This window comes from Anser cygnoides, chromosome Z, assembly GCF_040182565.1.
Source record: "Anser cygnoides isolate HZ-2024a breed goose chromosome Z, Taihu_goose_T2T_genome, whole genome shotgun sequence".
Taxonomy (NCBI): Eukaryota; Metazoa; Chordata; class Aves; order Anseriformes; family Anatidae; genus Anser; species Anser cygnoides.
Genome location: NC_089912.1, coordinates 22,750,805 through 22,778,081, shown reverse-complemented (window position 1 = coordinate 22,778,081; position 27,277 = coordinate 22,750,805). Strand labels below are relative to the sequence as shown.

General features: G+C 41.1%; 1 protein-coding gene across 1 annotated transcript; it reads right to left on the bottom strand.

Annotated features, from left to right (window-relative positions):
* Window positions 1-8,458: 8,458 nt before the first annotated feature.
* On the bottom strand, window positions 8,459-25,864 carry FEM1C (fem-1 homolog C). The gene is made up of 3 exons (XM_066987958.1): window positions 25,745-25,864; window positions 24,828-25,510; window positions 8,459-14,110 (listed from the first exon to the last, which is right to left on the bottom strand). Exons 2-3 carry the CDS (start codon window positions 25,369-25,371, stop codon window positions 12,801-12,803), a joined length of 1,854 nt encoding a protein of 617 aa, XP_066844059.1. The 5' UTR covers window positions 25,372-25,510; window positions 25,745-25,864; the 3' UTR covers window positions 8,459-12,800.
* Between the last annotated feature and the right edge of the window lie 1,413 nt (window positions 25,865-27,277).

The following is a 27,277-nucleotide window of genomic DNA, read 5'->3' as shown; positions in this document are numbered from 1 at the left end:
TTGAGAGGTGTGCCTTACTAGCACATGTTCTGCAGCATAAAACATAGCTAGGGACATATCTGAGTAATGGTAATTACATGCTGAAGTGTATGCTCACTAAACCACACTCTCTCCGCTGCCACTTTTCACTGGGCATGATGGAGAATTACTATGCTCTGAACTCTCTCAGACCCTGCAGACAAGCCAAAGAGATTTCTAACCTTCATTTCTGTGAAGAATTAGATGAGTTCTCAGCTGAGTAATTTTGCAAGTTTCCAGCAAACCACGCTTCCACTTCGCAGCTGGTACGATCATTCTGAGGTAAAAGACAAGGTTATTTTATTACAGTTCTCTTTTACATGTAGTTGTGTTTGCGGGGGAAGTGGAGGCTGGGATCCACAGATCTCGAGTCCGTAGGTGTTCCTCTCCAAAATGTCATATCTTTCTCAGTGTTGGAGAACACTCTTTGTTCTCTTTCCACTCAATGAACAGCCTCAGTGGCGATGTTGTGTGCACAACTGCCAGATTTCATCCAGGAGATACCTCCACTGGGGCAGTAGCGCCACAGTACATGTGGTAGCTTGCAATTGATTGTAAAACGCTCACAGCAGGAAAGGAAACAAAGGCTGGATTTCTTTTCCTCTAAACATTAATTTGTCACGCATTTATATAACTAAGCCAGAACAGAAAAATAGTGTCTACCTATCCATATATGCAATTGTGTCAAATGCCATTGTGCATATAAAACCCAATAATCTCATGAAATTGGTTTTCTGCTGTATGAACACCTTTGTCCAAATGCACTTTTTTTTTTTTTTTCCTCTGTGGCTACTATCAAAGAGCCACACAAGCAATGAAACAGTGGTGTTTTAACACTTCTGCTTCTCTTAGAACCTTGGTTTAGCTATCTGGTATCTCTGAATTTGCCTCTTCATGACTTTAGGTTTGCTTTGCCTCTGCTACTTCAGGCAAATGTAAAGAGATATGTTAAAAGCACACTTAATTACTCAGGAAGGTTCACAGCTCTTGCAGCAAAAAGGGTTTGCTTCCCTATTTGTAAGTGCATGCCTATGCACACACTATTATGCCACATATGCACATACATACTTATGCAATGAGCTATGCACACAGATTTTGATTTAATGCAGGCGCACTTGCTGCCCTGCCTTGTTAACATCAGAGGAATGTCTTGAGCCTCTTTCAAGTTGTTGTTCACAATCCACATGCCTTCAGCCTCAGGTGCTAAGTCCTAGGGCTTCAGGACACCCTGCAGCAGTCTGTAGGGCTTAAATATTCAGGCGGGAGACAGAGAGTACAAATTCTAGGCAGGTTGTTGATTCGTAGGTCTTTCTGGCATCCTTGACTACTAAAAAATATCCCACCTCCATACCGAAGCAGATTACTTCCCTGATTTGGATAACAACAACAACGTTCCCAGAACTCAGCCGTCTAACTGAACGTTTATTGAATTGTTTCCCACTGCAAGCTAACAAACACTTTCTTGGAAGAAACATCATCAGCTATCTTTCAGAGAGCATATAATAAAAGATCTGGATAATGTCTGCTATAACTTCTCTCCTAGAGGTCTTTAGCCAATTTTTACAGATAAAGGAAATGAGTTGTTCCAGCTGTCAATAGACAGGTTTCCTGAATTAAAAAAATGATGTACATTTCTTCCCACCTTCTGAAATTACTCTCTTGAACGAGGATTTATTCAGCATTTAGTAGCTGTTTAATTTTCTGATGTTGTGCAATGCCTAGAACATTTTTGCCTTGGACCTTGATGGAGTATTTCCTCACTTCAGGAGTACCCTTTTGTCAGAGCAGATTGCTGAAGAGCTGACCGTGCACATACACCCTCCCTAGCACGAGCGAGGTTTGTACGGAGCAGCCCCTTGCAGAAGACACCACAGTAATTTAGCATCAGTCATGGTAGAGATTTTAGCAATTTTTAGCACCATGTCAGAGAATGGTTCAATGACTACGCATAAAATCTTAGCTGCTAGAAAAGACACAAAACTAGATTTGTACTTGCGTTTCTTTTTTGGGGATCAAGGCTTGCTAAAATTACTGAGGTGGTATTTCAGATTTCTTTTCCAGCCTGGGAGCTTACTATATGTGAGCAGAGACAGTGATGTTCTATCTATAGTAGCTGCCTTGTGCTGCTTTTTGCCACCAGCACAGTAACGATACTTCATTTTCCCACCAAGCATTCTTCCAGCACCCTCTCACCCCAAAAATAAAACTTACTGCTGCCTGCTAAACCGCTCAGGCTTTGCAGTAGCTGCATGCCCTTTATTTGCTTTCCTTCTGGGCTGTTTCTGGCCATGTAAAACCAGCATTGCACAGTTGAAGACTAAATGGGGAAGAGCTCAAGGAGTTAATAGAAAAGACGGGCACCCCACCAACTCACATCCATACCACCTGTGGTCAGACCAGTGCGGTCAGGCACCTTGGCTGGTATTTCATACCTCCAGATGATGGCCCAGCTCACAGCAGGCAGCCACCTTGATCCACCCCCTGCCTCTGCAGGCCCCGTTCTGGGGAGCAGGAGCGTGGCAGCTGCTGGTGCGGGGGACGGAGGAAGGGGACTTCTGGCAGCAGCCATCGCTGTCCTGTCACTGCTGGCTGCAACAGCAAGGGCCGAGGGTGTGCTCTTGGCCTTGTCTCTTGCTCTCACTGTGGCAGGAACAAGCCCAGGCCTTTGTCCAGCTGCATGGAAGATGCACGATGTTGGGAGTGACTGCTCTGAGGAGCCCATGAACAGAGGGGATGGCAACACATCCATCCATGGAGTACCTAATTCGCTCACAGCCTCTTAAAGTCCTACTGACCATCACATCCTCCTCCTTTCAAAAGATCCCTTCTAGCCCTTTTCCCTCTCCTGTTCCAAAACATAACCCCCTACCAATTCAAGATTAGATTTTCTTTTGCCTGCTTTGCCGAGAAACCTCCGGCCAGCTCTGTGAAAACAGTGCTATTTACCCTAAGCTCACAGAGGCCTAATTATCCAGCCACGACGAAGTGAGCACTCAGTCTGGGTGTGAACAGGGTCAGGGCTCAGACAGAAGTGAATTTACTTGCTTCTCCAGTCCCACCAGCAGGTGCCTGTTGTCCCAAGATATTGTTCCTTGTCCCAAGATGCAACCCTAGAACATTCGGTGTTTCATTTTCTGGAATTATGTATGTCCAGCCTCCTTTTTTTTTTTCTGTTTATTTAAACATTAAATGTTTCTTTAAACATTTCCATATTTAATTCTGGTTATTAATATGTGTTTCTCCAGTAATCACTTACAGATTTTCATAATCACCTATTTTTAAGACACTTTCTTGAGCCTGCTAGGAATTATCCCCTGTGGTAGGCGCCCCTCACCTTGTTCATGGCAAGACAGCCAGGCAGAGCACACACGGTCAAGGCACCAGGAATGCTCTTCCCAGCTTGGTGGTGTCAGCACACGCCTTGAGAGGAAACACGTGCAGTGCCACATGCCTAGTGTTAGCACATATTTCCACAGCACAGGAGGGCAAAACAGGTTCACGAAGCAGTGACCTGGTGGATAAAATAGTGGGATGCAGAGACTGAAAGAATGACACATTTTTAAGGCAGCTTTTCAGAAGCCACAAAGTGCAAAATCAGCAAGTTTGTAAGCATAGGACCTCATGTTTAATCAGAGGCAAAGTTTTACATACCTTCTGCATGGGAAGAAATCCAACATGACTGACTTTAGGACAAGATTTGCTTACAGAATCGCCACAGCTTACGCCAGCAACTGCTCTGTATGCATCCACAGCCTCACATGAGACAAAATATACCACGTGCAGCAATTTATGGAGCCCAAATCCCACATTGTGGAGGAGACCAAGCAGCGGTGTAGCAGCCTTACCTCCCTTGAAGAGCGAGGCCTGGCAAGGGCCTGCTGCTTAAGGCCTGGCAAGGGCAAAGCCTTCCCAAGTGCTCCCCATTTCAACACAGGCTCGAGGTTAGCCGCAACGGCAGCAGAGGGTTAGCGGGGTCCAGGAGCCTCCCTGGAACAGAAAACAACCACGGCTAGAAAAGGGTCGCGAGGGATGGAGCAAGAGCGGAACAAGTGTTTTTGGACAGTTTGGACAGGCATCGCAGCTCAGCCTCAGCACCAGGCCTCCCTGGGCATTGCTGGCAGAGGGGACACCCGCTTCGGCCACTGGTACCAGCTGCATTGGGCGAGGAGCCACTGTTGGAAGAGCACGGCTGAGCAAAGGGAGCCCAGCAGAGCTTGGAAGCTCACCCCAGGCATGCACAGAGCTGGGGATCTCAGCAGGACTGGGAAAAAATTTCCTGCCAGAGACACAGGACAGAGCAGACCTTAGAGGGTAACATTCCACAAGCGCCAGATCTATTTTCCCACAGAACTGCTTTCCAGCAGATTCACATTTCTGTCTCCAGTATTCATTTCGCATAGCGTTAAGCTTTTTAAAACAATAGTTACCATCTTGAAATGCAGGGTTTTGCAAGAGTGCGATTGTGCAGCCTGGCCCTGCTCATAACACGCACCGAGGTCATAGAAACCAGGAGGCGAACAAGGCCAGCACCCCTGCAGCCGAAACTGGAGTCGCTGCTTCCCCCGGCTCTCCTGGCAGGCAATTACCACCTCTCAACAGAGTTAATTGCAAACAGATTTGGCATGTAGGCAACACTGATTTGATTTAGTGAAACAACCAGTATACAGCCAGAGATGGCTCTAGAATTTCTCATTTTGTGCATCTTAGTCTGTTTTCCTGTATATTCTGTGCCACAAAGAAATTACAGCTAACTGTAAGGGTTCAGCATGTTGAGCGATGAGAGAGAAACGAAAAACCAGGACAATCCATTGGTCAGATGCTACCACCTTGGTGGGCAGGTGGAAGAACTGTATGATATATGACATAATAAATGTGTTACGTGTCCCGACTAGCCGCTAGAGCTGCTGCTGGCTAATAAAGCATAGGATGTGATCGAGCCCTTTTTCCGTGGTTGCAAGTAATCTAACCCTAAGTGGACTGCCTCACACCTAGTAAGAGGCAAGCTCATGCTGATCCTTCTACTTCAGCGGAAATTGCTACTTGGGTCCCTGCCTTCTGCCCAGTCTGTGGAGAAAACTACAGACGAGCATCATCTCCAAGACTGCTTTATTTCTGCTGGATGTATTAAACTGGCCCAACATGGTCAAAAATTACTGTGGAAGGACAGACACATACAGTACGGCTGTGCACCAACATCAGCCTCATTTCCCTAAGAAAGGAAGCTACAGAAACAGAAATTTTCAGTGGTATTTTCTTAAAGCAGACTCTACATATATGAAATTACCAAGGTCACAGTATACTGGGAGCAAAGAATCTCAAAATCAGCATCCCTGGAGCCAGATAACCCAAGCCCTGCTCCTTGCTACAGCACAAACTTCCAGAGGTCTCTTTGAGATGGCACCGAGTCTGTGCCTTAGTTTCTGCGTTTCAGTAATGTAGCAAATATGTCTTTACATCAGAATGGCAGCATTTGTACTAAGGTCAGGCCTGCTGTCAGGAGGAAGTATCAGGGACACGTAGAGCACGGCTGATTCATTTTCCAGCAGCTAACGATGTGGTAGATCCACTTTAGCAATCAGGTACATTATCTCATTTTCATTTTCCAGCTCAAAGCGTAGCGCAAATTGCGGGGTGTTACTTTGGAGAGGCAGTAACCACTTACGAGGAAGAGGGAAAAAAAAAAAAGTGTGTGTGTCATCTTATGTTTAACACAGGAAGGGAAACAAAACTGTGGCCACATCTGAACTGGGAAGGAGCAGATCTTTAGAGCAGAGGAGTTGGTGCCAAGGATTGAGTCTATACTGCATACTTTTGGGGTAAAGGAGTGGAAAAGAGAGGAAAAAGGCTTTATTCATAACAACTTACAGTTTAGTCCCGTGAAGCGAACACCCATTAGTGGTCAGAGCCTGTTACGTGAGCTTTTGAAGAGCATCTTTCAGCTTAGTTTCATTCAAAAGGAATCCAGGTCAGGGACTGAGACAACTCTGTGATACGAACCAAAACACACCAAGCGAGGATGGTCAGGAGACTCACTTCAAAAGCATGCTCCTAACCTGAACCATGGCATCAATGCTGGTCCTGGCACGATGTGGGATGAGCTGCTGTTTGGCTCTGACGAGCCAAACACGAGGCAGGTCTGAAATAAGCCATGTGCACTCCTGATTTAGCGACGCACTGAGCATCTCTCTCAGAGGATGTTTTTTATTTGACAGTAGGTCCTGATTTATTTTTTTTTCCAGCTCCCTGGAAATCACACATTAAGTGTGAAGAAAGAAGCATGATAAATAAGACTTTGTATTTCCCTTAGCAAAGCTGCATATTTCCCTTAATGAAGCCAGAAAAAGAGAACAGCACTGAGTCCGACAAAACTCAGTCTTACAGGTTGGCAAAAAACAAGATTTACCAGATTACAGCTAACAAAGTTGCAAGAAATTTAAAATAGTAAAGTCTGGTAGCTACACGAGTGAGAAGAAAGAGAAGGAAAACAGCAATAGTCCCTGTGGATCATCCACTGAACGTTTTGCTTCACTTTTGTTAGGATAATGTTTTATGTCAAGCAAACAAGCAGAAAAGTATCTAATAAAAACTGGAACAGGACAATATAATTTATGATTTTTCAAGAGAAAATTATTTTCTATATTTACCATAAAAGAGGAAAGACTTGGGAAGTTAAATTGCATGCTCAGTTGCAAAACTTTTTTGTTTGTTTTTAGTATACATACAATATACAAGCAATGGAACGGAAAAGGAAGAACTAAACCATTAAAAGGTTGGTTTAGTCAACTGAATTATTTCCTGTTCTTTGGTCATCCCTCATCCTTACAGTTAAGAAAGCTTGGTTCTGTGTATGTGACTTTTCTCTTTGCCTTATCACCTGAAGGTTAAGAGGATAATTGTATATGTATGAAGGATAAAGAAGTGCTGAAACTATTAAAGGATCAAGCATACAAAGCTGAAAATATTGAACGGGAATTAAGTTCATCAGTATTGGAAGACTGGAGTTCCAAATAGACTTCTAAAGAGAAATTTGGCAAGGAACTTACAACTTGATAAATCTTCAGGAGATGTGACGGAAGGAACCCTTTGAACTTCAGAGAGGAACCAGCATTTCTTACAGCCTCGTGAGAGACATGGTTTCCATTAACATCACAGCCTTACACTTCTGGCAGGCACTTGCAGGGGTCAGAAAGTAATTCTCTTTTCCTCCTGTGTGCATAACAACATCTTCGTCCATAACTATGTCCACTCCCATCAACTCTGTCTCCCATTTCTTTTCTGAGTGTCAGAGAGCAACAGCAAGGTAAGTTTTTTGGGGGTGGTAGTGGTGGTAAGGGATTCTTGTTTTCCACTGTGCATGGTGTATGGCCCTCTGAATATTATGTGGGGGGAAAAAAAACACAAATACATTGCTTTTGGCAGAGTAATATCCCATATGCTTGGCCTTTTTTGCCCTCTTTCTGTGCTGCTTTGTACTATGAATCTTGGTCTTTCACTGACAGCCAGCATATATTACTGACAACAAGCATTTTGTATGGGTATAGAGCTAGGGTGGCCAGCACCACTCCTAGACGAAACATTTAGGATCATCTGCAACTGCAGAGGGATGAATAACAACATGAATGATCCTTTCTGGTTTTCCCCTTTCCTAATGAAGAGAATCTATATTCAACTCATTAAGCCATCTGTGAAACAAGCGTGTTATTGTGAAAGCTCTGGATCAGCTTTTCTCATCCAGATCATCATTTTTGTGATGTTTGTTACTGACCAGGCCTAAAACTAAAGTTTCGGCTCTCTGAAATGAAGTGTACAATGTCTTTAAGGATAGGATTACGACAACTGTGCCTATACAGACCTTTTGAAATTACGATGGCAATGCTCTTCAAAGTCCTCCATTCTTTATTTCCTCTTAAGAAGGATCTTCTCATAGAGTACTCCACGGCTGAGAACACAATTTCTCTACTTTTTTTTTTTTCAAATGGTGCAAGCAATAGGGAAGACACTTCACAAGCCTGAATAAAATCAGTTTGTTCAACTTTCTTGAAAAAGTGTGTCTGTTGTTCATTTATAACAAAATCTGGCAAGTTACTAATATGCTATAAGCTAATACTACCATTTTCATGGAGTTAATAGCATGACTAACTGCATTTTCTAGCAACTGGCTTAGATAATTTCTACAGATATATAGAAATTGTGTCATTCAATTTAAACCTTTTCCTCACCACTACCAATTACCAGAACTTCAAGGTTTGGGTGGATCACCATTTCACAGTAAGAAAGAGAATTAAACATTGAATTTTGCTTTAGGTATAATTCCTAATGATGTGACAACTGAAGTCTAAAGCTGCAGCATTGACATTTAATTATTCATACTCAACGCAAAAAGACTTACCAACCAGTATTGAGTAACCCTAAAGAAAACAGATGTATAGACTCAGACAGGTGTTCTCCAAAACATTTTAATATAATCTGCATTTGGAGCCTAAAGGGAGTATGAGCAGAGAAATATGGTTGTTACTCCTTTTTAACATTACTGTTAAATTACTTAACGTAAAAAATTAACTGCAATATTTCCATACATGGAGCTAGCCCTGCACAGGAAATTTGTGGTAGAATGGAACACAAACAAAATTAGTTAAAACCAAACGAACAGTAACTTTTCATTCTGCCCTCACTGAGGGTTCAACAATAAGGACAGTCTAGTAGGTCTCCCATTAATTTCCTCAAAATTATTTTGAAACATTAAATACCACTTGACTTTATTGCAGTCACAAAAGATTGAAATTAGTGTTAATTCTATGTAGTCATACTTGTGAACATTTTAGAGCATAGCATGCATTTCACTCCGTATATTTCAAAGCGTGAGGAAGCTCTTTCAACAGTAGTTATATCTTGCCACTGTCACCTTGCAGTTGATATAAAAGTGAGGAGAGGCACGTTTTTCCTAGAAAGGTTTTTATCATTTTTTAAATACATTTGTAAGGATTTTGCTATGGCATCCTATTCCTTTTTTTAAAGTGACTGGGTTTTTTGTTTAGTGTTTTGTAAAAATGGAAAGAGTTAAATTTTAACCAGTTGCAAAACATTTGTTAAAAGAGAACTTTTTGAGAACTACAGAAATGTACAAAATTACTTCATATCCAGGGACTGCTGTGAAGTATATATGGAAAAAGAGCCACACTGTTGCCTTGCATTTCAGAAAGTGCCATTACCTCACACTTAACAAACAGAACAGATACAGCAGGCAACTCGAACCTTGTTACCAGAGTAAGTGATAAAAAAACAGAAAGAGAACTCTAGGATTTGGTAGGAACAGCATTTATTTTTTATTAGAGTACTCTTCATCTACCTGGCTGAAGTATTTCAGTTGAAGTCCAAGATGATTGGACAAAAAATGAGTATTTTTATCCCCATACCCTCCTTCCAATCCCCAAATGCACCTTAAGAGGTCTCAACAAGCAAGGAGGTATCATTGTATTTAGGGAACCACACTTGTAAACTGTTTAATCAATTTTAAAACCTGTTTCACCTCTGCAGGCCATACAATTTTTTCCACAGTGTTCTCATTGTGTTTATGTGTTGGTAGCTCAGAAAAAGCGCGTTTCATCACAGAAAAGCCCAAACACAAAGAAAAGAAAGTTAAAAATATGACAAAGATTATTTGTGTTCTGAGTGCTTTTTAGTTCCTTGTCCTGACCACAGTGAGTTCAGCTAGCAGTACCACTGTATTTAACATCAGCATGTTTCACTGGAAACATCTTAACGGCCACCTCTGAACAAGTAACAAGAGTAAAAGTAAAACAAACAAAAAAATCTGGTCCATCAAACTTATCTACTACTGAACTGGAGACAACACCGGGCTGAAACAAGGCCTGTGGGGGCAAATCTGTTACTACCCATTAGCACTGGCCACAGTGGCACAGGCATCTCAGACAGGCGCTGCTGTCCTGACCCACCCTCCCAAACAGCAAATCCTGAACTAATCCCCCAGCATATTACCCAACACAGGCTCTGTCCTGGTTTCTATTAAAATGAAGTAAAAAGTTAGAGAGTAACATAAGCATACGGGGCTATGGAAATGGAATTAAATGCATGAACTCATCCACCTGGAGACCTAAGTCTGAGCATCTGACAAAACCGCCACTTTCAAGAGTTCAGCAAACAGCCTCAACACTGTGAAAAAATAACTTCTGAATGGATGTGATACACCTCAAGATTGATGCATGCTGGTATATACTTAGACAGAACTACATACAATAAATCAGTACTTCTATTATGTGTTAGTTGTTAGAAGAAAAGCAAAAAGTTAACAAAATAGGCCCTCCCCGTAAGACTTAACAATTTTCACTAGATTTATGTATTTTTAATAGTGATATGCTTTCTCCTGAAAATGTTTTCCATTCAAAGATTTGCTAACAATTAACAATTTTTAGGTTATATTTCTGGACTCAATGTCCAAGTAACTAATTTTAAAGAGGATATTAGACAGTGATAATGACAGAAATTTAAACTAAAACCACTAAGGAGCAAACAGATTCCAGAGTATAAAGCTCTGAAGATCTAAAAATTCCTTTTTCTTTGACCTATAGAAAGAAGTATTTTTGTGAACTGCTTTAATGTGGGCCATTTCTACTGTGGCATGATTTCTTAATTACCCCTGCTTACAAAGTAATAGAGAAGCATAGGAAATTAGAAAACAAGGAATATAAAAATCAAACTACTGTTCTTACAAATGACAACATAGGTGGCATGTTTTAATTGTAAGGAATCAGAAAAATCCAGCCAATTGAATAGAAATTTATGGCTGCGTATTTGCAAGAGAAACAAACAGGATTTCCTCGTTCTCAGAATTTCTTACGATATACACATGGCATGGGACACACATGTGAAAGATGCTTCAAAATACAGTCTGAAAGTGGCAATACAGCAACAGCACTTTCAACATAGCTTTGTTTAAAACCATCCCAGTATGTTCCTCAAGAACGGCTAAACTAATAGGAACACTAATCGGAACCCTGAAACAGCCAAAAAACAAGGAACAGCAAGAAACAATTCTCAGATGCACTCAAGATATATTCCTCCTCAACCTAATTCACAGAAGACAAAAATGTTCCAACATCAAATTAGAAATAAAAATTGAAAATGGCCCTCCTATAACAGCTTCACCTTTATCTAATTAATTTGGCTTTTAAATATATAAAACTGACAAAAGCCTAAACAAACTTGCTGAATTTCTGGAGCACGAAACCCATAGATACGCTTACTACCTACCATTGAGATGACACCTCAAGTCAACAATATCCAATATGCTAGGCCACTAACCTTGCAAGTAAACTGTATTCTACTCAACAGAACTGAATTTGACTTTAAGACATTTGCAGGGCTAATGTGCCATTATATATTCTGCTATTAATCAACAGTAAAGTGCTGAATTGTATGAATTACCTGAATCGCACTCACATTTATGATCTTCAGTTATAGATTTCTTATCAAGTCAAAAGAGCCCTTTCTGTTGTAAAAGCTAAGCTGTTGTGCAAATATTATAAAAATAGGTACTTTAATCAGGAGCTATATACACAACAGAACTTCAGGTTTTCTTTAAGTACAGCTGACACAGTAGAGACGTAAAATCCATGCAAATATTTATAAAGATATTTAAAAATGAAGAAAAAGGGACACTTCTATAGAACTTCCAATACCCTGGCGTACAGCCACTTACTATGTTATAATTATATTAGATGATGTCTAGATCTGGACTGAAAAGCATCATGCCACCAACATGCTTTAGTTTCTTTTGTAGCTAAAGTTGATTTGTAAATTCAAAATACAGCATACGTTTGATCTACTTCTCATTAAAGTGTATCATTAAGTTTGAGGTTTAACTCTGAGCAAACTTCACATCTAGTCACATAACCAGCACAAGCAAGACATTAGTGCATAGGGGAAGGTGTCAGTTGTACATAGCGAGGACTCTTCCCCTAACTGCACGATGCAACAGAATGATTTTCAGATTTAAAATTCAAGTGGATTACCAAGAGAAAAAGGGATTTTCTTCTCCCAAATTTAGTACAAATTTCCAGAGGATCAAGAGGAAAGCAACCTCAGTAACAGCACTCAAAAAAGTCAAACCCAAGTTTGGAGAACTGGTAAGTAGCTCCAAAATTTGTCATGCTATGAAGACAGCATTCTCAAAAAGAGGTCCAAACAAACTGCAAAACGAAACTGACATTTAGGTCAAAATTGGCCAACTGCTGCATAGAAATATGCTCACACACAACAGTCATGATTAAGCCAGTGCATAGAGAAGATAAAAGCACTTATGGTAGTTGCAAATGTTAACAAGTCCATCCAACTTCAACAGTTTAGCAATGAGTCCATAGAAAAAGAATAGAGTAGAGTAGAAATGCTCAAGCAAAACCAAAAAAAGATGACCTTCCAACTGTATAAAATCCACATAACAGTTATAGTATAAAGACATCAGTGGAAAATACTCAACTCAGTCCCAAACACCCAACAGGCAAATAAGACCAGAATAGACAAGCCTTTGGCAGACAATTTTAAGAGTCTAAATATGGCATTACATTTCTAATTAACCCACAAAATATATTATATGGCATATATTAAATACTGGGTAACCAACTCTGCAGATCTGATGCTAACAACACTTTAGCCAATGAAAGCAAGATGGAGCAAGCTAAGGGAACGCTGGTGTACCACAACAGTGCTCAAGGAAAACACAGTCACCAAATCGTGCTTCAAAAACAGTACTCTGGGGCTCCGTGCTATCATCTGTGGAGCAAAACAAAGTCCTCTAGTTTTTCAGGGATGTGGCCTGTGTAGTATATGTTATGATTTGCTATAACACGAGCAGCCAGACACTGCAACGTAGTATGATTTATGGGCTGGATTAAATTTTTTGCTATCTCCTTCTCATCCAGTAAATCACTGGCAGTTTGTTTATGTGAGTTTGTGGCATCGAAGTGTGAACCTGACTTGATGAGAATATTCATGATGTCTGGATGGTTGTTCAGTGCAGCAATGTGTAACGGACTGTTGTTATCAGAGTCTCTGACATTTACATCAGCACCACATTCCACCAGGATAGCAGTAACTTGTAGAGAAGGGAATTTACAGACTGGGTAGCGACCCACACATGTAGTATTATTGTCAACAGCAAGGTGAAGCGGACTGAAGTTATTTTTTCCTCTAGGCTGAAGCTTAAGAAACTTGTAAATAGTCTGTTTCTTAAAATACTCCTGTTCTGAGCTGCAAGGTACTTTCTCCAACAAGCAGATTAAATGCAAAATAATGGACAGGGCTTTGTTCAACTGTATTGGATCAGGAGGACACTGGGTTTGTTTCATGGCCCGCTCTATTTCTAGAACGCTTTTGCACAGTATGCCCATCAGATCATCAAATGTAACAGTAGTGCCCAGTAGGCCTTTTGCCCTATCCTGCAGCATGAAGGAGAAAAGCTCAGCAAATGACAGCAAACTGCTGGCCGTCATAGGGCTCAGCGGATCTAAATTGTTCTGCTGCATGTCCAAAGCGTATTTCCATAAGTTGATGCAACGCTTAAAGTTTCCAGAGTCTGCATAGACAGCACCTCTGTATCTAATATAGTAGGATGTATCTGGGTGAGAAGGGCCAAGAATACGTTCTCTAATCAATAGTGCCTGCATTCTCATTTCGTCAGGGTCTGCAATAAGATTTTCTAGCTCTTCTGAGCTATTCACCTCTTTAGCATAATCATAGGCCATAATTAGTGTTTGTGGCACAGGTTTGCTCAGGATATTAGTCCTGTCACTGTATCTCATCTCCATAGCTCGCTTCCAGTATTTCAAAGCACCAAGCAGATCTCTCTTTTTGTCCACAAACGTTGCTCCTAGAAGTTCCAGAGCATTTATGCATTCAGCCTTACTGGTCTGTACGTGCTGGGTCAGAAAGTCCACAATATTCGTGTGGCCTGTCACACTAGCTGACAGCAAGGGAGTCATTCCATAACCATCCTTTTCCATTTTAGCACAATACTTGAGAAGCATCTTCATTATCTCCAAACTTCCAGATTCTGCACAATCGTGTAATGCGGTGTTTCCTAGCAAGAGAAAAAAAATCAATTACACAAACAATTAAATTATAGCCTAAATCCAGCCACGTTAAGAGTTAAAAAAAAAGTGCTTTGACATCTACAGACTATGAAAGGCTTAAATGAAAAGTTAAAATATTTAAGATTGACTAAAATACCAAGGCTACAAGGCAGTTAAACAGACAAAAGTTTGATATTATTGCCTGAAAGATTTAAACAGCTCTTAAGATCCTTTTTGTCTCATTATTCCAAAAAAAAATAAAAAAAGAGTAAAAACAGAGTAAAAACAGAATCCTCCCTTACATATGAGATTTTTTTAATCTGCTTTCAAATATGAAACAGAAACCTAAGCTTGCTAATCTCCATGTTGTTGTATTTTCCCTTCTCCCCTCATCAAATTTCCTTCCTCCATATCTCCAGACATAATTAAAAATATGATCTGCATGAAAATTAAAGCTGGGCTAACTCAACAAGAAGAAAAAAAATGTCTTCAGCACAACATGCAGCCATCTATCTTGTGTCTTATCATTTACATTCAGATTACTCTTCGTAAGCCTGTCATTGCATATTCTCTAATTTAAAGGCACTCCAGTACTAACACTGTGTTGAGATTTCTTGCAAGCACTAAAGCCACTTCATTGAAAATCACGTACACAGCAAATTAGAAAGAAAACATCGGGCACAACAGTTAAATATTTAGCTATTATGATTCAAATAGATGAAAATTTTGCTCCGTTTCAAATATGAGCACTTCACTGGAAGAGAAGAGAAGAAGATGGATGACAAGCTCTCCCAGTCCTCTCCCAACATAAAGCCTCACGCCACTGATTGTTCTTGAACCACACAATTGAAACCCACCTTGTTCTTTATACATATTATATGTACTACAGATTCGGGCTTACGAACTTTTCAACCTCCCACTAAATCAACAAGAAATAATTAACAGAAGGCTTGTGTAACTACCCACCACCCCCTCCATTAATTTTTCTTATATCATCAGCACTGCAAAATCCCAGTTAACCGGTTATCAGACCATCCATTTCTGTTGCACTGCCAGCAAGTTTCTATATTCTCAAATGAGACCTTACCCAAAGGCTGTCTGTCCATTTATAGTCATCAGCTTTTGCCTTTAAAAACTGAAAGAAAGGTTTGCTAAAACTTCTGTATTTGCATTTTTGGCAGGCTTTTTTATGCCGACAGTGATTTGCAGTGAGCTTTGCTGTTTCTAGATCTACAACAGAACTATAGCAAGTTAGGAAATAAATTCTTGAAATCTTCAGCCAATGTTTGGGAAAGTTTGTAGTTGTAGATACATAACTTACTAATCTGAACAGCTTAGTTTACCTTCATAGATATCTTTTTCTTTTCCTGGGATCTGATCTCTACAATGTGTAATTCATTCTTCTTATTACCCAGCCAATGAAACAAATTAAAAGCATGTCTGAAATCTGTCTGAAGAGCTGAACGCTGTATGTAGACAAACTAAATGGAGTATTACCTCCATTCTGCTTTCCACTGGCACATCTTTCTGCTGTCTTAAATACAATAAATTCAAATACAGAACATTTGAAGTTGGTACATGTATGTCTCTATATATAAGAAAAAAGATTCATAGTTATGAAATACATTTCAGAAGTAGTTATCTTCCTTTCCCATTTCAATTCTAGGAACCTCCTGTAGATCTATACAAATAATGTTAACATCTTCTAGTTTTCTAGTATGTGACTTCGGAGGCCCCCCCCCCCCCTTTTTTTTTTTTTTTCCTAACAGGACACAGTAAGAGGATATGAAGTTGAAGTATGAAGAAAAATCCCACAAAAGCAAAATTGAGAAGTATCTGCTCAAACCATGATGATTGTCCTCTAAATTCACAAGCAGAACCAGATACTTTAGATTCACAATGTGAACTTGTATTCTGTCTTTTGAGTTACAGCTTACTGTGTAGTAGTCCGCTTTTATCTGTTGATATGCCCCCAAGACAAGAAAATATTTACTGAACACTTTTTTGACAAGTCATGGATGGGTAAAAAGCAGGAGGGTGTGACTGAGGTCCTAGTGGGGGAACCGAGGCCAAGGTCTGTGTACCCATTAGAACACTTTAATCTAAACATACTTCTGCTATCCACAAAAACTTTCTCAAAGCTTTACATGTAAATCAGTCTGCTGCTTTTTCCTCTGACTGGTTTGTGTACCATCTGAGGAAGGACTAACAGCACATTTTAAGACCTCTTTGTTGCTCCCATTCGCAGTAACTATAACAGTGAAAAGGAGGAACAGTAGCTATTCAAGACAATCTTGATTCAAACACACCAGATACTTTACCTGCCACACTAATCAAACCCATACAAAAGATGTGCAAATTGCTATTTTCAAAAGCTGAAATTTAATAGTTTTTTTGCAGTTATAGCAGAAAGACAACTTCAGACATATTTTATCAATCAACCAGTATTAACTGCTAGTTCCAAACAAAACAAACAAAAAACCCAACAAACAAAAGAAAATATCGTATTTCATACAGTGAACTTAACTTGCAAAATACTATTTTCCTGATAAATTTTGCAATAGCTGCCAATTATTTTACTATCACTTCTTAAAAAGTAAACAGAGGATGACACCCAACACAAAGTGGCACCTGAAATTATCTATTAGATCAAGACTCATGAAACTAAATTCAGGTCATACAGCGGCAAGTGATTTTCAAATGTTAATACCTTAGGCAATTATTGTCAGTAATGGAGAGTGTAAAGTCAGTACTGGTTTGCTCACACTACAGCCTCTACCAAGACTAATAAAGATTTCAACCACAAGAACAGATTTTTTCCAAATTCAGATAGATTAAAAGTTTGGCACGTGTAGTTTATCAAATGTAATCCCCTCTCTCTGTACCTCTATACCTCAATATTGACAGGCATGAGACCTTTAAATTCCCAAGATGGAATGAAGTCACAAGCAGACAAACACACAAGAGGAACTTGCCAAAATACACACGTTATGCAATTCTTCTTGCTGTGCTGGGGAAATCCAGTTAAAACGCAACTACAGCACCCAAACTGCTGCTCCCTGGGCTGTCGGCACTTCTGAGCTTTGTGATGGCAGCAAAACCAGACAGGTCTGGGTGCCAGCTGCGCCGCCAGCTAATACGGCCGTTTCAAGGTGTGTTCAAGTCCACATCCCATCCTTCACAGCAGAGCTCCAAAACACTGGAATTGGCACCCGTTTTCTACCTTCAGGTCAACATTTTTAGGAAATTAAAAAAAGTCGTAACACAGAAGTATGTTAAAGACTAATCAGGCAAAATGCCAGAGCATCACTGGAGTTCTTACAATTGCTTCAACTATTAATACACTTTGCTGGCTTTGACAATTGAATCCATGGTAGCTATTCATACCACACATTGCAGATCCATCACCATATAATGCTGCTCTTGAAACTCTTATCAGTTGCCAGGCTTATATGCTATGACACATTAATACTGCAAAAACCCACACACATTAAGCTTAGCCATTGTCTGGGTAAATTCAGGCCCAAACCAACAACTTAGTATGTCACTAACTTACAGCGCAGCCTTGCAGGACATGTGGGAGTATGCCTAGAACCCCAAGAACTTCATTACTCTTTCCAATCAGACTGTCCTTCATTAAAAAGATAAATTAATTTCTTAGTATTACAACTGACTTAAACAGTAGTTACTGACAGCGTTATCAGAATTACGGTAATTTTTTCTAGCTACTTACACTGCAGTAGCCCTTGGAGACCAGAGCTACTTCTAACAATGTGCAGACTGAAAAAGGAAGACCATCACCACTAATTTTTAGCCGCTGCACCTCACTTACTTTGACTGGATGGTGTAAATACAGCAGTAGGAAGGAAACACTGCAGTACTTGAGAGATGCTGCAGTGGCCTTAAAGATATTACTTCTATGTTCCAGATACTGCCCAGGAGTTGAACAGTTCAAATAAATTAACCATTATTATGAATTTAAAAATTTCATCCATTTCAGAAGCCAATCGGTCTAACTTTTGTAATGTATCTACTGCTGTATTAAAAAGGAAAAAGATTGAAAATAAGAAAGTTATTTGAAAGTCATTCTCTGATAAGCATTTTTCTAAGGGACAAATAACTTGAATTTGACCATCATCTTTGTTATGTGGCTTTGTTGTGGGTTTTCTTTATTGTTGTTTGTTGCTTTTTAATTGTGCATGAATAATTCAAAAAAGAATTACTTAAATTTTGTTAAACTATTTTCCATTCTGAAATAATCTGCAGGAATTTGATCACGTATAGAAGACTGAGCCTTTCATGCTGCTTAATAATCAGCATCATTCTTGCACAGGAATGAAATTGGACTGGCAATGTTACAGTAGGCATGGTACTTCTCTGCTAGGAATTGAATGCCAGGATACTGCATTGCTAATACTGCTTACAAGCTGTTTCTATCTGTATTAAAAAAAACACTATTCACATTACCTAATAACTTCCTCTAATTAAGAGGAGCAACAAAATGAAAAGGAATAACCATCACCTTCAGCTCTCCCAAATCTTGCAAGAGCAGATAAGGAAAAAAGTTACGGTCAGTTGACACCATAGCTGCACATTTCATTCCTTCGTTATAGTCCTTCTTTAAAAGTATTATGAACATTACACAATCATTACTATGTATCCCAGATTTAATTACCTAATTTTCCAGTATTACAAAAAGCTAATTGGGGTGGGGACTCAAATTTACAACGAGGTTGTGTCTTTGTTTCAAAACAAATAATTCCCCAAACAGACTGGTAGCTTGTGACACAGCAATTACACAAAGTGATTTGACTTGATTTGCAAACAATATCAAGTACCTCCACTTCTTTATTATGTTTTTAATATATATAATATTACTTCCTTATTTAATAAATAAATAAATAATGCCTGATCAGATTTCTGGGTAGTAAAAATTTATTATCAGTCTGATTTCATATCTGGGATCTGTTCCTGAAAATAAACACTGAGCTGTTCAACATCAAATAGAAGAGAAAAAAGATTTGATTTGAGTGACTGACCAGTGTGTAAAGCTAGTCAGATACATCTATTTTAGCAGCCTTGCAGATAAAATTAATCACTCTTTTAAAAGTGTAGCTGTTCACGTAACACTGATTTTCAACACAGTACTGGAAGCAATTAAATCCTTCAGCAGCTGTACTTTTGTTTTTTTCATATGTATTGATACATACATACAAATATGGACAGTGCACAAGAAATCCCTTATACATCTTTACATTCAGTAAGCATAACAAAGAAAAGCTAAAGGTATGTCTTCCCTTTATGAAGAAATCAAGTAAAAATTGCAAAGCACTGCTAACCTCAGCAAGCTTTAATCTACTTTCCATGTTCTGTAAAAGAATAATTGCTCCCCTTGCTCACAAAATTATTTCAGGATAACTTGTATTATTAAGATTAACAACACAAAGCTCATTTTTAACCGTTTAATTTCAACATAATCTCCTTTTTAGTTGAAATAAAAAAGACTTTTGTTTAAACCGTTTCCTTATTTAATCTTATTTACAGACATTTTTACTGAAGTTATTTCACATACCATCACACACAAAATATCCACAAAATGCAGTGCACTGTGTCATGCAATATTAACCAAAAAAGGAAAAAAAAAACAACCAAAATAATAACGAAAAAAAAAGCACAGGACACTTTTAGAGCAAGGCTTTTACTCACAGGGGAAAAAAAAAAAAAAAGAGATCTCCTTGCTTAGCTTTTGTTTCCCCAAAAAATGAATCTTGGCAAGTATACAAGACAAAAAAAACAAAACTCAGAAGAGAACAAACCTGTCAGACTCCTTAATGTTTACTGCAAGGGAAAATTAATTATTTTTAAGGCGTACTAAACCACTCTGATCGTAGAGCAAAAAGTGGGAATCTACCTAATCCCTGTATTTCTTAGCCTAATTCTGTAAAAGATTTTCTCCTTCTCAAGAGGTTTGAGCATTATGCTTTCCAGTCTCCCACACGAACAATAACATGGAAACAGCAGTAGCCCTTGTCACAGCACCGCTGCGTGTATAACCTTGATAAACTACCTGCAGTGACTGAGGTCCGTACGCTTCTGTAGTTCCCAAACTGAACAAGCAAAGCGAACAAGCCTCATCCTTCATGCTATGTTATAAAGCTATTCTAATATACGCCATATATGCTAATATGTGCTATACGTAGTATAACTTAGCAAGATTTTGAATTGCAGTGTTATTTTGCATTTTCAGAAGGCATGCTTTCCTCCAACTGCTACAGTACGGTAGTATGGAGGACCATAAATGACAAAGAAACTGTGCTTTCGACTGAGCATTCCTGTGCAGATCTCAAGAGGATCCTAAAGGAATGCCTCGTCCAGCAGTTCTTACAGCATTTTCTAATACTTTGGAGGGTCAAAAACTAGTCTTTTGGCTAGCAGATGTGTCTGCTAACAACAGGAGGGGGACTGGGTTAGCGAAGACCATCAGTAAAATACAGGAATATGATGCTGAAGACAGAGACCACATTCCAAGCGGCTGAGCAATGGAAAGAGTTACAAGCCATGTTCAGAAAAAAAACCACCTCCCTCCCTTTCAAGTAGATACTCTGGGAAAAGAGTCCTTATTCCCTGTGCCATTAAGACCATCCAGGCTATCGGTGCTTGTGTACCTATCTATTATTCAACTTGTTAATTGCAGAAAAGAAAGGAACAAATCTACATTATTGCAGCAGGCCTGGAAGAGGAGGATAAAGAATAATGCAGATTATCAAAACATGCATAGCCAACGTTCATAATGCAAGACCTATGTACTTTTGACTCCAGACAAAAAACACAAGATCTCTTTAAAATGGTCTGCAAGCAAAATAATTTTTGGGGCAATTACAAAATACTTTGATTTAAATATAAAATCCAGTTCTGACAAACACAACCCCATGTATATCATCAAGAAAGCCCAAATCTGTTGTCTGAAGACATGGCCAAGACTGCTACCACCTGAATTACAACAGTAAGCATTTTTCTCCCTGTGCTGACCTGCTGGCCTCAAGACGACTGTGCGCAGAAACATCAGTGAAGCTCTGTACTGAGCAAACCAGAGGACTTTTCCTAACACGGTAAGCCAGCACTGAACTTACAGATTGCTGGCAAGATTTGCCATGCAGGCGAACAGAAAACCGCACGCAGCCAAAACGCAGAAGGTTCCCTCCTCACCCACGAGGGTCACCTCTAGGGTTCCACCTCCTCAGGAGAAAAACCTCAGGTTTCTGCTACTGTAGTATTTATTAGTCGTGTTGTCCCTCCTTTTAAGAGCAACTTAAGAGCTTTTAGAACTTTAGGATGTACTAGTTTTTTTTTTATTTCTTAATAATAATTAGCTGTTATAGACATTATTTTATACCATTAAAACTTGTTAAGATTTGTTATTTTTAGTTTATAGCTTCTCCAAACAGGAATAACATCTCTGAGAAGCCTCTGAATTAGGAAGATTAAGCTGAATTAACTCACTTGGGAAGTGTTGCTTTGGCTGTTTTTGCTTTTACAAAAAATAAGAAAAATAAAAGATACCTGCATATATATTTATTATTTCCCACAGTGCTAATAGGAAAAAACTACCCTTCTTAACCCACTTATGACTTTTCCCCCCCTTGCTTATGTGGTTTGTGTAACCTATTTTTTTTTCTTAATCTTTAGTTTTCATTTTTGTTGCCTACATTCTTCACAGAACTTTCGGGCAACTGTGAGAGTCAGATCTGCACAAAAGCAGATCAAAGCCAACAAAATGCTCATATTTTAAATACCAAACTACAGCCCATTTTTCCCAGTACTGCACTTACATACCCCAAACAACCTGCTACCACCTTCTTCAACACCATCTCCTGAAAGACTGTGCCAGACCTACACCTCACCTCACTGTAGCCTGTTATCTGACTCAGACTCAAGTCTTTACGAAAACCCTAATCATACCCTAGACGTACTTGTGCACTTCCCCAACTCTCCTTCAAGAGCCTTTGCGTTCTGAATTTCAGTAGTCCTAAACACTGTTGCAGGATTTTACCCGTATTTTAGAATTAGAATTTCACTACATTTTTCAACTGATCTTTTACACCCTGCCTCAGCAGTCATCCAGATTTTTAGCAATCTTTGACCATACCCATTTTTTCATCTGAATGTATTTTGAAGTTTCCCTGGAACTACTAACATAAACATCTTTATATCTTTCCCAGCCCTAGCACTTCCCCGTTCTGAAAATGTGAATAAAATCCTATCTTAGAATATCAAATTCCAGTGTAAAAAACACAATGGATGGCTCAAACTCTTTCCTGGTTTTGAGAATAACTGTAAAACAATCTGTAATTATCTCCCACAACAGCACTTTTCCAAACCTACCTCTATGAAAGCTGCATAGCTTTGTTCCTATGAAGAGCTTTGTAATTCTAATTGCTGAAAAATTTCTACTACGTAAAACTTTTACTTCTTTCACAGAAAAAGGCTTCCCCCCGTGAATGGCCCAGGAAAGAGCCTGTCTAAAGTTCAGATACAGGGACTGCAACAAGTTTTCCTACTCTAAAGCAGACCACTCAAGTTCTCTTTACCTCCCTACTACACCACCCCTATGCTTTGTCTATTCTTTAACGAACAGCCGGAAGAAGCAAAAAATGAAAATAACACAGAGACTTAGAGGTGGAATATGATAACGTAGAATAAATCCTGATGGAAATACTCATTTTTAAACTAACAGCTACTGAGCATTTTTTGCAAACCAAAGTTCAGAAGGTGAGCTGTTGAGCCTCAGCCACCACAACACCCATACTGCTGTAAAATTTAAGGCTACCCAGTTTGGCTCAGTTCTTTGTCTTTCCGCAGCTGACATTCACTTTCAGGTTTTACACTAGTTACTTTCTCTCTTCCTCTACATTGTCACTGCTTATTAAATAAGTTCAGAGATCAGACAGGCTTAAGATGTTGAAAAGAAGTATGCTCCTGTCACGTGAGAGAGGATTTCCAAACACAAAAAGGCAGACCATACCTGACCAATAGGTATTATTTACACACAACCATATGTGCGCTCTGCAGTTCAAAATATAAAATGAATTTTAATTATCTAAAACATATCCAATCCAACTTCTTTATTTTTAATCAGTAAGGATCGATTATACCATGGGAATTTTTGGTTATGGGCTCAAAATGTGAGTCACACCAGAAACTAAAAGAACCATAGAGAGGAAGGAATTAAGATAACAAAGAAACTGAGAGCAATAAGAAAATCCTTAGGAAAGCACAGCTGCCTTTCAGTTTTTAAGCAAAGAAGCAAAAAAAATTAATGCAGTAGAAAAGTAAATAAGAAGGACAAGTAAATTAAAGCCTACTCTACTGACACAAAATGAAGGGAAAAAAGAGCCACAGATTTTTTTTCCTGTTACATCAGACACTTAACAGCTCTGTTCTACCCATACCTATCATATGAAGGAATATATTTAAAAAAAGATGCACATTTTATGCTTAGCTTGTTATTCCACGAACCCTGTCTAGAAAAATGACATTTTTGTCCTATCACAAGTCCATGATTCATAAGCAAACTTAAATCCTTACAAAGGAAGATTTATTTTGCTCTGCCCACCTCTATGACAAATTGGTAGTTTATCTTGATTTACATTAACCCCGCATATCTGATGATTTGCTGAAAGAAAGCAGCTTTTTCAAAGAGATCACCCTCACATTTGGCATTTAACAGTATCATATAATAATTTAGACACAAAGTAAATTTTGATATAAATTAACTGTATATTATCCTGTTACACATATAATTTAGCCTTAAACAGACAAAGTATTATACTACAGTAAGGTGTATTAACAGATTAGTAACATATATAAAAAAAAATAAACTGCTGAAACACAATCCTGCCTCAGCGAGTTAAAAATTAACTGTAACCTGAAATACTTGGCATGTTTTTTAGGCCAGTATCACATTCACATAAGAGTCCGAGATGTTAAAAAAAAAAAAAAAGTGGTTAAACCAAGGAGCCCACATACTTACAATCACAACAAAGTGAGAGAAATTGTCACTTTGACAGTATAATTGCAAAACAGGGGCAGAGACACGTCCTTCGTGATCTGTGCAACCCTGGAAGTCCTTCTGTTGTAGTCATAGTCACCTGAAGCCTCATTTCTTTAATCCTAATACATGTTTTTGTTTTGACATGGAAGAAGGGCCCAAAAGGATTCAAGAATTTGAAGGGAGAGGTGGGTGAAGAGCAAACTAGTTATTCATTTCCAAAGTAGAAAATATTTTTTCTTTTTTATGCGTCTTTCCCCATTATAGCCTTAGTGGCATAGGCCAGTTTTAAATACAGCTTGTTTGTTTTAAGAAACCGCACGAAAACAAGAATATATGCTTGTATATTGGACTGTATTACAACATAAACATACAAATGTTTACACAGCAAAAGTTTATTAGCTTTTCCCATGTTCGCATGACTTTTTAAGAATTTGAAGCCTAAAATTAATCAATTTAGAAAGAAGTTACAGTCAGTGTTAACAAGGAAGTATGCTGAAAAAAACAGTAAAAACATGGCTAAATACACTTCATCTCTTACTCATCCACATGATGAGACTAGAAGAATATTTTTGGGTCCTCACAGCCTCCTAAAGGAGGAGGAGGAGTTCTACCCCTTTTTGCCACAAAATATAACAATTAACTTACCTTACCTGAAAATAAAGCAATTAACTTACCTTTAACACTTTTTCTGTTAACATCAGCGCCTTTTTCAAGCAGATACTGAGCAATTTCTTTGTGGCCTTTGTAGCACGAAATCATCAAGCATGTATGCCCGTGGCGGTTCGACACCTCCAGGTCTGCTTTGTGCTCCACCAGGTACTTCACTATCTCCAGGTGGCCGTCGAAGCAGGCAGCTCGGAGCGGGGTCGAGTTCGTCAGGGTCGTGTTGTTGACAGAAGCACCGTGGTCTAGCAGGCACTGAACCACCTTCAGGTGGCCGGCAGCCGACGCTGCCCACAGCGGCGGGGCTCCCTCGATGGTCTCGCCATCGAAGTTGACCGACCCGCCGACCTCTATGGACGCGGCGCAGTGCTCCAGCAGGTACTCCACCATCTCAAGGTGACCGTAGCGGGCCGCCATCAGCAGCGGCGTGGCCCCGTTGGTCTTCTCCGACACCAGCACGGCCACCTCCTCCCTCGTTTTGCTCGCCAGCAGCTTGGAGAGGAGCCGCAGCTTGCCATCGCGAGCTGCGTTGAACACGGCGGTCTTCAGATCCATCTAGCCTGCGCCCCTCGGCTCCGAGCCCGGCGACCAAGGAGCCTACTGGCGGCACGCCCGCCGCCCGCCGCCTCCTCTCGGACGGGACATGGGGGGGGGGGGGGGGCTCCGCGCCGGCCCCCAGCGGCCTGCCGACGACCTGCGGAGCACACAGACGAGTCGCGACGGCCGAGTCGCGACCACCAACGCCTCCCTCTCCGCCCCCCACGGCGGGACCCCCGCGATGCGCCCCTAGATGGCGGCGGGGAGACGCGGGACCTGCAACCTCCGGCTCCCCCCGGCTCCCGGCTGCCGCCCGCGCCCAGGATCCCTCCCCGCCTGGCCCCACCGGGTCCCGCCGAGCCTCGTGAGGAGCCCCCAGCGCCGCCGTTACCTCCCCGCGGCGCCGCCGCCCGCCTCACAGCCCAGCGCCCGCCGCCCCCCGCCGGCCCGCCATGACAGCCCGACCGCCAGCCGCGGGTCTGCCAGCGGGCGCGCCGCAGCCCGGGGGAGGGGGGGAGCTAGGCCGCTGCAGCCAATGAGAGAGAGGCGCGGGCGCCCGCCAGCCAATGGAGAAGGGGAGGGGGCGGGACTACGCCGGCGCTCCAGCGCGGCGGGCGGGCGGGCTGCCCCGAATGGCGGCGGGCGGGGCAGGGCCGTGAGGGGAGGGGAAGGGAGCGGCGTGGGGGGGGGGAGGCGCGGCTGGGAGGGAAGGGGTGTCGCGGCTTGCGGCTCCTCGGGGACCGAGCTGCGGGCATCGACACGCCGGGCCTGCAGAGGGTCTGCCAGACCCGTGGGTGGCGGGTGCTGCTGCATCCTTCCCCCAAAGACCGCCCGATTTCGAAAAGGCTGCGGGTGGAGGAGGACGGACCAAGCGGGGCCGCCATGGCGGGGCGCTCACCTCAGGGCAGCGTCCGGGTGGGAGGCAGCAGGAGGGGTCCTCGCCTCATGGCCATGGCATTAGTGGGCTGCCTGCCTGGTGTACAGCTCGGCATGGCTCTGACCTCCTGCCCCACTAGCTCATGCCACTCTGGCAGACATTTTACTGTTTTATCCACAGCCCTGGCTCCAATACTGTGAGGAAAAACACAGGGCACCACACAACACCTGATGGAGTGATAGGTCTGGACATTTTTTTTTTTTTGTACAGAGTTTGCACAAACTCCCATTGAAACCATTTTGGGACTCACATTCAGTTTCCAGCCAGAGTGCCTGTTGCAAAGCCCTGTATTATTTCACGTTGTCCATTCAGTTCTTTATGTCCCAAAGGGCAGAGGAGGATGAGCGCAGAACTGTAGGTTCCCTTCTCACATCAGGCAGTGCAAAGGAATACACCTAAGAAAAACCTAACCCACACCTCAGCTCTTAGCTTAGGCACTAAAAGCAACGCATCTGTTTTAACATGGAAATTTCTGCAAATTTTTGATCTTGCTTTTCATCACGGCCCAGGGGGCACCCCCAGCGTGGCTATACTTCTGCTAGGCCTTGAGCTAACACACATCTCCATTATGCATTTTTGCATTTTGCAATTACACCTCTGCATACAGTGTGTAGCTCATGTCCTGCCTCTGCTGGTGCCCAGTCCCTTACACCAGCCTGGCCGAGGGTTAGATCGGGAAGCAGGTACAGGACCCTCTCCGGTGGCAGAAGATGCCCATGCTGCGTGAGCTGGCCAGGGGGTGCAAACCTGTGTCCCCAGGCTGGAGCGAGGGCTGATGTGGGTGGACACAAGCTGAGAAGGAGAGGTCTGGTCCCCAAGTACCTCATTTCAACAGAGAAACGAGCATCTCTGCCTGTGTGCCCAGGAGAGTAAGGATATCACTTTGTTTCCAGAGAATTCATCTGAGCTGAGATTTTACTTCCAGCATCTCCTTGAAAACCATTCCAGTATTTGGCTCACTGATTTTCTGTGGTCGTATTGAGAAAT